The sequence below is a fragment of the Acomys minous genome, assembly GCF_964271855.1.
Source record: "Acomys minous genome assembly, chromosome: 9".
Taxonomy (NCBI): Eukaryota; Metazoa; Chordata; class Mammalia; order Rodentia; family Muridae; genus Acomys; species Acomys minous.
This window is the reverse complement of record NC_140490.1, coordinates 108534925-108549551: the sequence shown is the minus strand read 5'-3', so window position 1 is coordinate 108549551 and position 14627 is coordinate 108534925. Positions and strand designations below refer to the sequence as shown.

The 14627-nt window shown below is 37.8% G+C and overlaps 1 protein-coding gene across 2 annotated transcripts in view; it reads left to right on the top strand.

Annotated features, from left to right (window-relative positions):
• Window positions 1-14627, top strand: part of PTPRQ (protein tyrosine phosphatase receptor type Q) — a 182502-nt gene that overhangs the window by 109087 nt on the left and 58788 nt on the right. For both annotated transcript variants that reach the window (XR_014782000.1, XM_084796167.1), the window contains exons 27-28: window positions 8282-8403; window positions 13728-13914. Coding sequence is in view for 1 of the 2 variants with exons in the window: in XM_084796167.1 (XP_084652293.1) it covers window positions 8282-8403; window positions 13728-13914 (309 nt within the window). In the remaining variant the exon portion in view is untranslated. The remainder of the gene's footprint in view (window positions 1-8281; window positions 8404-13727; window positions 13915-14627) is intronic.

Here is a 14627-nt window from a genome sequence, read left to right as displayed (position 1 = left end):
AATCCACCTAAAAAGATCTGAGTATATTTATCTACATTTTTAAGAAATAATCCAGATGTCTCCAATCATGAATGAGATGGGGGTTTCTCTAACACACATAGCCTCAAATATCTTCGCGGTTTTTCATTCCTGCATTTTAAAATTGTCTTTGATAATACCTGTATGATTATAATACCTAAATCAATTCTGCAAACCGTGAACAAGAGAGCCAACTGGCTGTGTTTATTTTAGCCCCCGTGTTCTATTGTGCTTATGGTCTCTCTTGAACAATTTTGCATTATTTATATGGCTCTTTCCAAGACAGAATAGGGTTGGGTACATTTTTCATATGCTTTATTGGAATATGATAACCCATTATGCTTTAGACACCTTGGAGACTGGAAGAAGCAATGGTAGCAGTACACCTACTTCATAGTTTACTCACAACTAAGATACAAGAGTGCAACATAAAAGTAGGCCAGTCTGTGCACTGACTTTGTTCAGAGGCATGCATCCTCAAGTTGATCACTGGCTCCCAACTCCTGCATGACTATCACCCTAGCCTTCACAGGAGCAGAATGTAGGCTCAGGTTTTTTTTAAACAAATATATTTTATTGTGAACTTATTAACTGAGCATATGTCATTTATAACCCGACTAACCTAAATAATAGGAAAAGAGGATTAAAGAATGTAATAACAAAACCATAAGGATATCAGTTCTGAGGAATGATTCTCCTGGCATAATCAGCAGGATTTCTTCTGCTGGAACCTGGAGTAACCAGAACTTGGAACCTCAGCAGGAGCCAGGAGCCCGAAGCCTTCTTCTGAGCGGTTCTCTCTAGGAGCATCTCGAAGTGGAGTGATGAACAGCCAAAATTATCCCAGGTTTCTAAAGGCCCCCTCCTCTAGTTTTGGGCTCATTTATATATCTCTTCCCAGACTTTGTTCATGGCTCTTTTCACCTGGCAACAGTCAAGCTCTCACAAGAGTTGGTTTGCCTCTTAATGGATTAACATCATCTGTTCTCTCACAAGACAGTTCCCCATTCCACACTTGGGATCATAACAAAAACAGGTTTATCTCCCCTTCAGTGGGAAGCATCTCTACCATTGTTACTATGTTTGCAAAGGCATGTTGACACTAGGAAGAAATGCCACTGAAATATGCACAGTGTCTAACTGTCCTGGGTGAATATTCATTCATTGTGCCCTTCCACAGGGGTTCAATTCGTGCAGTGTGAAGTGTGGCACTGGTAGTTGCTTCTTTCATGACTATTATTGTTGAAACAGATGCTCCTGATCTAAAGTCACTACTTTGCAAAGTAATTTTGTAAATATGATACAATTCTAGAAAAAGATGTATTATTCTAAATCACTAATACAGTGTTGGAATATTTTCATTCATCTGGCAAAGCTAGTGTTAAAATAGGATTTGTTTGTGTGCTGTCCTTCTGTCGTTGCAATTCTTCGGTAAATGGGCCCGAAATGATAACAGATAACCCCTTTAAGAATTTAATGAGATAATTATACGGTATAGGCTAACAGTGTGAACATCCGCTAAATCACTTTCTATACTTATTATATGGTAGATGTAATGTGACAAATTCTTAGGTTCACAGGACCTGCTACCTTGTTGCTGTGAGTAGCTGTACAGCAAAATGAAAGTCTGTAAAGTGGGAGGGGGGGTATTTTATATACCAACAGTGTTATCTCATCCTGGCCAAGGAAATTCTTGGGCCATAGGAAAAGACAATGAGTTATCATAGTCACGAGACCACTGGACAGAAGCCTGTAGTGAGATGTACTTACTGTGTAGAAGCATAGAAAAATCTACCGCCTGGTTTATTTGGGGCCTTTTGACATCTCAGATCCATTAAAGTACCAAGACTCTACAGAGCCAACTAGATTTCATCTACTCTCTAGAGCAATGGTTCTCAACCTTCCTAATGCTGAGACTCTTTAATACAGTGCCTCCTGTTTCAGTGACACCCCCCGCCCCCAAGCCTAAAATTTCTTTGTTGCTACCTCCTAACTGTACTTTTACTACTGTATGAATTGTAATGTCAGTATCTACCACTTGGGCCCACTGGGGGTTAAGACCCACAGGTTGAGACCAACTGCTCTGCCAATACCTGAAGCACAAAGCCAATTCTTCCAGATCTTGTCACCATCATCTCACAATCCAAGATGTTGATACTTTTGCAGCAGAGAATTAGGGAGCCCGTCACTTAGAGTGATGATGGTTGTTAGGACTCTGAGGGTCTTAGCACAACCTTCCTAGGAGGCGTTTTTTAAATAAAGTTTAAACTGAACTTGAATGAAAAATAGACATATAGAAAATTTAAAGCACATTGCACAGAGTTCAAGATTTTCTACCTTGTGAACTGCTTTCACATTTTATTTTTATTTAATATCGCCTTTTATTTTTATTTAAAGCTTACATTTGTAGGGAAGCCATCCATAGAGTGACATACTGAAACAGCCATTGGGGACTTACTACAGTGCTTTCAACATTAACTGATAGCAACACTCTGAATAAGTCTTTGAGTGTGACACTACAGATACTGTCATGCCCAACACACCCACACACCCAAACATGCTGGTTCTTAAGGTGGCTCAGACTTGGGGGCAGTCAAACTTTTATATGGACTTAGGCAAAATGATGGTCTATCCAGACTCACCTTTCAGCTAAGGCGCTTAGCATGGAGACACAGATGGATGGCAGAGATGACCCTGGCCCACATAGGACCCGCATTCCTGTGCAAGGAAAGAAGCATGATAATCAGGAAATGATGGTTGTTAGTTACAGAAAATGCATTATTGTGAAAACCAGGGGGAAAGTGCTTATGAGAGGAAGTGATTGGATTATGGGGAATGAGAGAATAAGGATAGATCATGCCTACTGAGTAAATTGCTGTGATTTATAAGAGAAAGGGTATAGTGATATCTTGGCCCATTAGTGACTAGATTCATTTCACAAACAATCTTAAATCAGAGTGTGACAGTTTACGGGGAGACAAACAATGTCTCCCAAAGATGCTTATAACTTACGGAGCTTTCAAAGCGATGTAGTTTGAGCTCTTCATAGCTTTAATGCTCTTAGCTGCCTTTATGTTAGTGCTCAGCATTCCTGAAGGGTATTTTGTGTTTTCTTTTTATGTGACGACAGTAATAGATCACCACACACTGTAGCTAGAGAAGACAAAAAAAAATGCTGATATATTTTCTTCGACATTTTTGGAATTTTGATAAATTTTTCAAGAAAACTACCTAAAATCCCTGAGAAGATATTTGAGTGCTTATATAATTTGAAAGATGATAAAATAATTAAATGCTTAATTATAGAGAATGATGTTTTGATATTCCAAATATTTCTTTTAAATTTCCTATAAACTAAATAATTATTTTTATTTCTTCAGGTAGAATAAATATTGTTATATACAGCTTCTATGTTCATATATTTGTTGTATGTATTTATTTGCATTTAATAGCTTTAATTTAGGAATTCTAATTTTTCGTAGTTCTAGTTGATTAAAAATTTCACAGAAGTAGTTGGCACAAGTTACTTTTGTGTAAAGTAGGCAATTTTATCATTAAGTTTACTGAAAATGCTAATGTAGTTTAGAGTGATTATTTCTTTAAAAGAAAGAAACTACGAAAGAACTGTGGAGAGTTCAAGAAATGACATTTTAGCACAGATCAGCAGTGGCCTGGATAGATTGCTTTAAAAAATGTTTGATCCATGTATGGAACATTAAATATTTAGGTGCATGGGTGAGTAGATGTGTCATGAGTGATTTCTGAATGCCACGTCTCTTTCTGCTCTGCTTGGGGTAGCTGGCACTCCCTGGTGACTGCTTTGATTTCTTTCATTAAATGATTGCAGGGTTGACATTTTACAGTAAGAAATAAAAAGTCAAAGCAACACATTTTTGCTTCTTTCTGACTAGAGAGGTATACAGATGTACTGGTGAGTGCAGGTCATCCTGGGAAAAGGTTCTTGGTCTGCCCTTAGCTGAGATTTAAAGATGCATACTGAGGACCGAGAAGATGTAGATGTATTCTCTTTAAAACGTTTCCAAAGCCAATCTATAGAAGCAAAACTCAAACCACCATCTTTAAGTCAGGAAAAAAACTCAGTAATTCCTCATGATGTCAGGGCAACAGCAAGCAGAAGAACTTGTCTGATGGGCATCCGTCTTTTTTTTAATTTTTAATTTTATTAATTTATTCATATTATAACTCAATTGTTATCCCATAACTTGTATCCTCCCATTCCTCTCTCCTTCCTGCTTTTACCCTATTCCCCTCCCCTAGGTCTAAGACTTAGGGGGGACCTCCTCCCCCATTATATGGTCATACCCTATCAAGTCTCATCTTGGTAGCCTGCTTTTTCTTTCTTTGAGTGCTATCAGGCCTCCCCACCAAGGTGAGGTGGTCAAATATGAGGCACCCGAGTTCATGTCAGAGTCAGTCCCCATTCTCCACATAACTGTGGAGAATGTCCAGCCATTGGGTAGATCAGAGTAGGGGTTCGATGTTTACTACTTGTATTGTCCTTGGTTAGTGCCATAGTTTGAGCAGACACCCCTGGGCCCCGATCCACCCATCAAGATGTTCTTCTAGGACCCTCTGGGTTCTTCTATTTCCCCATCTCCTATATATTTTCTTTTACCTAGAGTCTCAGTAGGATGTCCTCACATCTATCCCAATCTCCCGGTAAGTGAAGATTTTTGTCAGAAATGCCTTTTGGGCTAGTGTCCAATTATAAGTGAGTATATACCACGTGAGTCTTCCTGCTTCTGGGTTAACTCACTTATTATGATCATTTCTAGTTCCATCCATTTGTCCACAAATTTTGAGATTTCCTTGTTTTTAATAGCTGAGTAGTATTCCATAGTGTAAATGTACTACAGTTTCTTTATCCATTCTTCAACCGAGGGACATGTAGGCTGTTTCCAGGTTCTGGCTATTATTAATAAGGCTGCTATGAACATGGTTGAGCATGTGTCCTTGTTGTGTGGTGGAGCATCTTCTGGGTATATTCCAAGGAGTGGAATAGCTGGGTCTTGAGGAAGCCCTATTCCCAGTTTTCTGAGAAAGAGCCAGATAGATTTCCAAAGCAAAGCCACAGTCTCCACGGGCACCTGTTTTAAAGTGCATCCCAGTGGTTCTGAGCTTGGACATTTCATAGAGACGAATCAGCTAAGTTCTAGAGATTTTTCTCTTTTGATCTAATTGATTTAAAGGTTAATAAGGACATGCAGGTTCCTTCCTTCATGTATGGATTAAGGTCCCTGTAGGAGAGACCTCCTAAAGTACTCAGCAAGCTTGCCCTTCTGCTCTCTAGCATGTAAGGACTTAACACACATCTGAATACGAAGTAGTATCTACAGTGGCCTCTTGTACTTCATGATATTAATCTATGACATTTGGATTTATTTATTTATTTATTTATTTATTTATTTATTTATTGATCAGGAGATTCTAAAAAGACTCCAGCAGTAGCCTTGAAGACTCTGAATCTTAAAGGCCTCATTTCCTCTTTCATGGTCACTCCATGTATAATCAGGATTTATTTTGCATCCCGGTGCTATTATTATTAAAGTATATCAAAATGTTTCATGGACTAAATCTGCCACCCAAATCCCACACTTTGCCTAATCTGCTGTGCCCGAGCACAGATAACTAATAAAGAATATGTAATTATTTACTGAATAGTTCTGTAGGATGGCAAGTGGAAGATAGAAGCAACAGGACATTTGGTCATGTGGTGAGGCTTGCATTCCCCAGGGAGAAGAAATGCTGGATGCTCACGGAATGGAAGGCTGAAGGGCGAATGAACTGCATGCTCTGTGAAGCTTCTTCGTTATGATCCTTAAAACTTCTCTCTCTGTGAGGAGCTCTCATGACATCATCACTGTTTAAAGACCTTGCTCTTTTGTACCGTCACTGTGTGATATTCCAAAACCGAACTTTTACAGAAGCACGTGAAAAACAGAGCGATGCATAAACACCTATCTGGTTGTTGAAGTAAACTTGAGTCTCTTTAGAGCATTTTATTCAATTATAGTGCATGAGCCAGCCTTATTAATGGCATATCTGTGTGTAATGAATTTCCTAAACTTTTAAGCCATTTTTTTCCAGAGGTGGTGAAGTTTCAACATCATGGCCTCAGCCAATTTTATTGTCTGTCAATAGTGACTTGACTTAGTTCATATTAAAGCATTTAGTCCTGCCTCAGATACCTAAGTTTTCCTCCTAAATGCTGAACAAATACTCCTTTTCTCAGTTGTGCCATCCTCTTATGTAAAAAATAAAATAAAATAATAAAATAAAATAAAATTAAATTAAAAACTCCAAATTCTTAGTGTAGAGATCAAGCACTCTATAACTAGGTTCCAAATTTACTCTTTGGGGATTATTCCTGCTACTTAATTCTACGAACACAAGACTCCCTGTGGCTTCTCTGTTTCCAGAATTTAGAGATTCTGGAACTTTTCTGTACTGTTGTCTCTCTGGCAGCCCAGTGAACTTCAAGGGCTCATTTCCAGAATAATATATCTGTAGCCTTTGCAGAGAGATCCTAAGCAACAGCATCTTGGTGTACAGGAATGGAAAAGAGTATTAAATCATATTTAAGTATGTTGGCTAGTTTTATGTCAGCTTGACACAGGTAGAAGTCATCTGAGAGGGAGGAGCCACAATTTAAAGGAAATGCCTCCATAAGATTCAGATGCAGGGCATTTCCCTAATTAATGATGGGGGAGGTCCCAGCCCATTGTGGGTGGTGCCATCCTTGGGCTGGTGGTCCTGGGTTCTTTCTCTGAGAAAGCAGACTGAGCAAGCCATGAGGTACAAACCAATAGGCAGGACCCCTCCACAGCCTCTGCATCAGCTCCCGCCTCCAGGTTCATGCCATGTTTGAGTTCCTGTCCTGACTTTGTTCTAAGATGAGCATCAGTATGGGAGTGTAAGCCAAATAAACCATTTCCTCTCCCATCTTACTCTCACCATGTATTTCACCACAGCAATAGAGGCTCCAACATTTTAAGAATGGGAAAGGATGTGTGGAATAATAAATAGAAGAACGTTAAGCAAGGTAGTTATACAGAAATACAATTCTGTGTCTATAGATTTGTGTTTTTGCTGCTTTGCTATGACTCCTGAGCGTAGAAGTCCCATGAGCCCTGCTCTTCTGAGTTTGAAACCCACCTCGTCATCCAAGGCCTACCATTCATCCCACCTTTCCTTCAACTCTCAGCTCCATTGACATCAACACATTGACTTTTCTCCCTCGAGCTAGATTATTTGTATTTCTAGTTAGTCCTTGCATATCACATATATCACCAATCGACACGGCAATACCAAGCACTGCAGCAGCTACTTCTACATATTTTGCTTTTAAACTTAAAAAAAAAAATACTGTTAAATATAGGTATGGCAGCAAAACTGAGGTCAAAAGCTTCATTATTCTAACAAGACTGTACAGCTTGTTCCTCTCCACAGATTAGAAATTACTTAAGGAAAGCGATGTCTCATCCCCATTTTATGCTTTCTCAGAATGCACATGTTAGCACACGGTCAGTAATCATTTCTATCTTGGATTTAAAAGTTTACATCAGAACAATTGGCCGGAGTCTCTGGGCCCAGCAGCATTGCTACGTTTACCCCATGTCGGAGCCTTCTCAGTATTCTCCTCACCCTTCTACCTCTGGTTGTTTCACAGACTGAAAGCACACAGGACTGATTTCAGTAAATTTCCTAAATCATGGTGGATCATGGATATAGCCGAGGTGTATGTGTCTAATACAGACCAGAATGAGTGCATATCTTTATCTTGCTCTACCCCTCAGTGAAAACATAAAACCAAAGCAGCCTGCATTCACGTGGTGATATTTTAAACAATGCCAACGTTTTATACGACTTACTATCGATAATATGATTTTTGCCTCTTTCAATAATCACCTGTTTCTCAGTTTTTAAACAGATGTGCCAAGATGTTTACTTCTAAATAAAATATTTATTTATGCAAATGAATATAATTATGGTAATGCCATCCCTTTTAAAATGTTATGCCCAATTTAAATGCCATGTGTTATGATTTTCATTAATCATTTTCATACAGAAGTCACTCATGTATAGTAACTAGTCTTTTAAAAATCTAGTCTTATGATTGCCCTTTAGCCTGTTTGTGATCTGTAAATTAATGTAAAATTAATCCATTTTTCATGGTCCCTCCTTTTATACTGCATTAAGTACTAACTAATGGGGCAGAGTAATCAATTTCCTATTGTTGCAGCTCCCGATGGTCCCCCTGAAAATGTGCATGTGGTAGCAACATCTCCCTTTGGTATCAATATCAGCTGGAGCGAACCTGCTGTCATAACTGGACCAACATTCTACCTGATTGATGTCAAATCGGTAAGGCATGTCTTACCTACTCTGAAAGGCAGTATAAATCACAGCTCATGATGTGTATTATTTAGTCTGAGTCTCTAATTTTGTACCACGATTCTTTTTTTGTTTGTTTGTTTTTATTTTGTTTTTGTTTTTGTTTTTTTATTCCTTTTTTTTATTAATTTATTCTTGTTACATCTCAATGGTTATCCCATCCCTTGTATCCTCCCATTCTTCCCTCCCTCTTATTTTCCCCTTATTCCCCTCCCCTATGACTGTTCCTGAGGGGGATTACCTCCCCCTGAATATGCTCATAGAATCTCAAGTCTCTTCTCAGTAACCTGCTGTCCTTCCTCTGAGTGCTGGGACAGAGGGGAGGATATCCCATTGAGACTCTGGATGAGAGAAGCATGGGAGAATAGCAAAGTAAAAGGATCCAGAGGGTCCTAGAAACCTACAAGTAGAACATTATGGTAGGCAGATTCGGGCCCAGGGGTCCTGCTCAAACTTAAGCACCATCCAAGGACAATACAGGTGGTAAACTTTAAACCCCTACCCAGATCTAGCCAATGGTCAGAACAGTCTCCACAATCGAGTGGAGAGTGGGATATGACTTTCTCATGTACTCTGGTGCCTCACATTTGACCATGTCCCCTGGAGGGGGATATCTGGTGTACCATGATTCTTATACTTAGAGAGATTATTTAGCTTAGGCAGTTGCTAACTTCCCAACAATAGGTTTAATTCAATACTGTTGCATTTATTTTCAGGGCAAAGAAGATGTGTATTGGAACGTTAATAAATTTGATTTAAAACATAGTACAGGGTCTTTTAGTGTAGACTGAGAAGTAAGAGGCATTCAGGAAGCAATATTCCAGATTGCTAAAGAGCTAAATTTTGAAAAAAAAATTCAGAGAACAGAAGGGGGAAGTGAGAACAGAGATATCAAAGAATAGTAACCTAAAAAAAAAAAAAGCAAATAATACAACCATTCCATATCATGGTATTGAAAACTTGAGGTTCTGAGACGTGAAGCTAAACTCGTGTTTTGGACATTGTGTTTTATGTTCATAGTGCCACTTGAATAACTGAAACAGCGGCATGGTAAGATTTTTTTTTTTAAAGATCACACTGACAGGCTTGTTGCTTGCTTAGATAGTTTGTATTCTATGTTTGGGATGCAGTCAAAGTCAGGGGCATGAATAATTAGGCAAAAAAAAAAAATAAAAGCAGAGGAAATATAGCAAACGATTCAGACAAGAAATAATGTAAGACTGTGAGGTTGTCGAAAACTCATCTAATGCTTGGCGGCGAGCGAGACGATGAATCAAAGGTAGTTCTAGGACATGGTGCTTTGGAGATCAGCAAGGAGGAATAGACCTGAGAAGGACAATGTGGAATCCTGGGAGCGAGCCTTCCACATCCAGCTACTTTAGCAGGACTGCATACATGTGCAGAGCTGACAGGAAAGAAACCATTGGTACTTATTACAAAAATAGCTTACATTCTAGGGGCAGATGAGACTAACTATGGAACAGGTAAACATATTCATTCTTTAAAGAAGATACTTCTGTCTCCAAAGCCCCGATATCACTAAAATCAAATAAAAATTTTAACATCTTCTCTCACACATTCTTCAGTGTTTGCTTCTTTTTTAGAGTGTATTTGCGAAAAGCTCAGTACATTGGCAGATAAAAATAAATAACATGAACACCCCGGGAACGTGCATTTAATGCAAAATATAGAAAGATAATTATGAATGGTTCTTCACAAAAGAAAGAACTTATCCTTTGGAATTTGGTTATGATTAAAGAAAATAAAACTCAAAAGTTTTAGGATGGTTTTGTAATCTCATTGTTACAGCCTTCAGCTGACCTTAAAAGTGAGTGAGTGGAGGGGCTGGAGAGATGGCTCAGAGGTTAAGAGCACTGACTGCTCTTCCAAAAGTCCTGAGTTCAATTCCCAACAACTACATGTTGGCTCACAACCATCTATAACAAGATCTGTATCCATAATAAATAAATAAATCTTTAAAAAAAAGTGAGTGAGTGGGAAGAAGGAAAGTGGGATAGCAAGATATATAGGCACAGGTACTAACTCAGTTAATTCCACTAGAAATTCTTTAATGTACTTTGTCAGTTTTTAAAATTACATTTAATCTGTGACTTATCTCATATTTTAATAACTTCTACACACCTGGACAAAAATAGGTGAAACTTCCCATAGCTCATCTTCTAGTAGACCAGATGGCAATATAAACAATTACATGGTTGGGCATGACGCTGTGTGGAAGGCAATGAAGTGATTAGAAGTTTTGTGGGAAAGATGCTTCCCAAAGTAAACCATATCCATGGAGAGAATTGGTAATTGAGCAGCAATATAGTAAAAGAGAAAAGGCAGCAAGGGGTCAGGGGAAAACGTAAATAGGGGACAGATTAGAGGAAGAAAAATCTGGGGTCCAGTTTCTAAACATGTTATATAATGTTATAGTTAGAGACTAGAGTCCTTTCATCACAGTAATGGGTAATAAAACAATGAGGAAGCAAGCCTAGGTTGAGGACTCACATGACTTGAGGATTCCTTCATGGGTAAGTAGATGTGGTCACTAACAACTAAAGTGGAGCGGGTCTACTGAAGAAAAGGTAGTAGACTTTTGTAGATACTGTTTGAGGAGCCACAGTTACTTTTTTTTTTTTTTTTGGATTTTAAAATATATTCTTAAAAATAGAGTAGAACACCCATGTGTCATATGACTACTGTACAAATGGAAAAAGCTTTGGGTAGTTTAATATATGAAGAGAGCATTTTACACGATCAGAGTGCGTGTATCTTATTGCATCATAGACAGTTTGGAAATCATGGAAGATCTAAGCTGAAATTCTGTCTCAGTTGCCAGGTAGCTACGGAGGCTTGAGGGGGTTCCCTGAACTCTGTACACTTACCTCGTGTTAGCAAATTCACTCTGTAGTAATCAGGCAAGCAACACAGAGCAGAAGACAAAGTGAAGCCAAGAGAGTCATTACTGGGTTCCTTATACTCCCTTAGGGAGACTGACTGTTGACAATTTTTCCTCTGGCCCCAAGCTCCCAGAATAAAGTCTTATGAGACTCATTTTTTTTTTTTACAAATACTAGGCTATATAGCTAGGCTCTTCTCTGACTAGCTTATAACTTATAATAACCCATTTTACTAATCTACATTTTTCCACTGTTATCTCTGCTCAGGCAGCAGGCATCCATTCTACCCACACATCCATCCTCATCTTGCCGCCAAATCTTCCTGCACCTAGCCCTCTCCCCAAATCCTTTCTGCCTGTCGGATGTCCCACCTCCTACTTCCTGCTTCAGCTATGGGCCATCATATTCATTATTGACAGGTGAAGTTTCCATACAGACACAAGATATTCTCCCAACAATTGACTGTTATCTCTAGATAATTATTATCCAGAGTGGATAAGAGCCTAAACATAAGGAAAAATTCAAAATTCATATCTTATATGAATTTAAGTGTTGACAACTAGTTAAATACATACATACATATATATATATATATATATATATATATATATATATATATATATATATATATATATATTGTACCAGGGCATTGTGCTTGATGAATAGAATTTGTGTGCTGAAAGATTTGTCTACCATTTTAGAGAACTAGATCATCTCTTTCCACTACTTTGTGTAATGAGTGAACTTTTGGACTGCAAATCTGGTTATTTATTAGCCTTTTAGTGTGTTTCCTTCCAGCAGCATCTTCTTTAAATGAAAAGCTGTCACAACCCAAAATTTAAAGAAACAATCCAGTAACTCCAAATTCATTCCTCAGTTTTTCAAATGGTTGGAAAGTTAAAAATGATCTTCATAGTGCTAAACATACGTAAAACCAATGTGCTTAGTACAGTTACCTGTGATTAATATGCCTTGAAGAATTATGACTTTTTCTCATGATTGTATCTGGAAAAGCTCTTCCATATGTGTGTGTGTGTGTGTGTGTGTGTGTGTGTGTGTGTGTGTGTGTGTGTGTACATGTTTCCACACTTGTGGAGGTCATGGGTCAACATTGATGTGTTCTTCAGTCACTTTCCACATTATGTTTTGAGACGGGATCTCTCACTTAACTTGTAATTTACAGTGTGGCTGAGCCAGTTGGCAAATGGACTGTAGAGATCTGTCTTCTTTTGCTGTCCTAGCCCAGTGCTAGGATAACAGTCATGTCCTGCCACACCTGACTTTTATATAGACTCTAGGGATACAAACTAAAGCCCCCCTGCCTATTTAACAAGTGCTTACATGCTAAGCCATCTACCCAAATGCCTTCTATTTCATACTAAAAACTCCAGGCATATTTAATGTCTAGAGTGATGGGAAAAAACTTCCATTAAAGACAAACTACATTTGAACAATACATGTAGCCAAATTTAATGTACCTAAAGATATTCATTTGTGCTTGTGTTTTAATTATGATATTCATATTTAGTTGTGTCCATAACCATTTTTATGCCAAAATGTGGTAGGTTAGAAGTCTTTTTGATCCTTAATTATGACCAAATTTTAAAAATGATTATGCATGCAATAGCAATTAGTGAAGAAAGAGGCCGGAACAGAATGAATTAGGAGAGTGGGCAGGGGTATGTGTAAGTGTTTCGAGGGGAGAAAAGCAAGGAAGAACCGCTGTGATTGTAACCTCAACATAAAAATAGTAAATAAAAAGTAGAAAAGAAAAAGTTAAAATGGCAGAATGTATTAATTTGTGTTTCAAAAGGAAACTCTCCCATAATTATAACTATGATTCAGTTAGAAAGTACATAAATATAATTTAAATATCTATGCCTTCTGAATTATGTTATAAGGTATATTTTTTCAGAGTAATTTTTAAAAATTAAAATCCCCAGACTTCAGATCTATTCTTTATGAATTCTCAAGAAGGCAGTATTACTCAGTGTTATCACATGAGTATAAAGTTAGACAGAATAAGTGATTTGCCAATTGGAACTAATTGACCAGTTTGGAATTTGAATGCTGGGTGATTGGGCACCAAAACAAATGTTTTCTTCTATGAACTATTGAAGTGGAAAATAGTTTTATTGATTCCAAAAGTGACTAAGTGACTTCTGCTTATTTGGTTGATAGATTGGCTGATCACAGTGAGTTGATTATATTCTCTGACTTTCAACCATTAAAATAATTACAAATGAAAAAAATAATTACAAATGAATTAGCTGTTACAGTGCTTAGGGTTTCCCAGAGCAGCCTGATTTCAAGGCAAATGAATACATATTGGACAGATTAGTGTGCTTTGGATTATTATTGTCCTTGACTTGAACAACTTTTTCCCCACAGGTAGATAATGATGACTTTAATATGTCCTTCGTGAAGTCAAATGAAGAAAACAAAACAATACAAATTAATGACTTAAAAGTATTCACCAGGTATTCTGTGGTGATCACTGCATTTATTGGCAATGTTAGCGGGGCATATGCAGAAGGGAAGTCAAGTGTGCCAGTTATAATCACTACGTTAGAATCAGGTAAGAAACACTTTTCATCATTCCTATCAACTCACTGAGACTTAGCTGCTGGTCTTTTTTTTTTTTTTTTTTTTTTACACTCCCTCACACTCTTCTTGAGACATGTATAGGGCATTAAAAATAATCAATAATAATGACAGTGCAATTGACAAAGCAAAGCCTGCTTACCCTTTTGAGGCAAGGAAGCTCGTGTAGAATATTCAGTCCTTGTAAATAGAGGACCGAATTAAATGTGTCCCACTGTACTTTCATTTTGGTATTTATCAAATCTCCTGTTTTAGAAATTGAATTACTGTGCACAAGATGTAATTTTTCTAAACACTGTTTCATCTAAAATTTTATTTAGATGATTTCTGTCCTGATTTTTTAAAATGAAAATTGACTACTCATTTTCAGTAATCTGGTATTAAAAGCCAGGTCGCATATATTATAATTGTTTTCTTAGTCAAGCAGCATGCTATATTATGTAATTATTTGATAAATGTCAGAGTCCATACAGATTTCCGTCAGTCCTGTGAGCAGTGTCTGAAGGGATAAAAACATTGTAAACAGAGTAGGAAGTGAATGTAACTAGGGAGGTTGGCAGGGCGCGCTTGCTTGCCTTCTTCAGGATGATGCTCTTCTTCACCAGATATGTCACGGGAATAATAAGGTGAAGGGGTGTGTTGCTATGGTCTGTTTGTTGCTGTCTCTAAGGTACGTAGAGGAGGTAA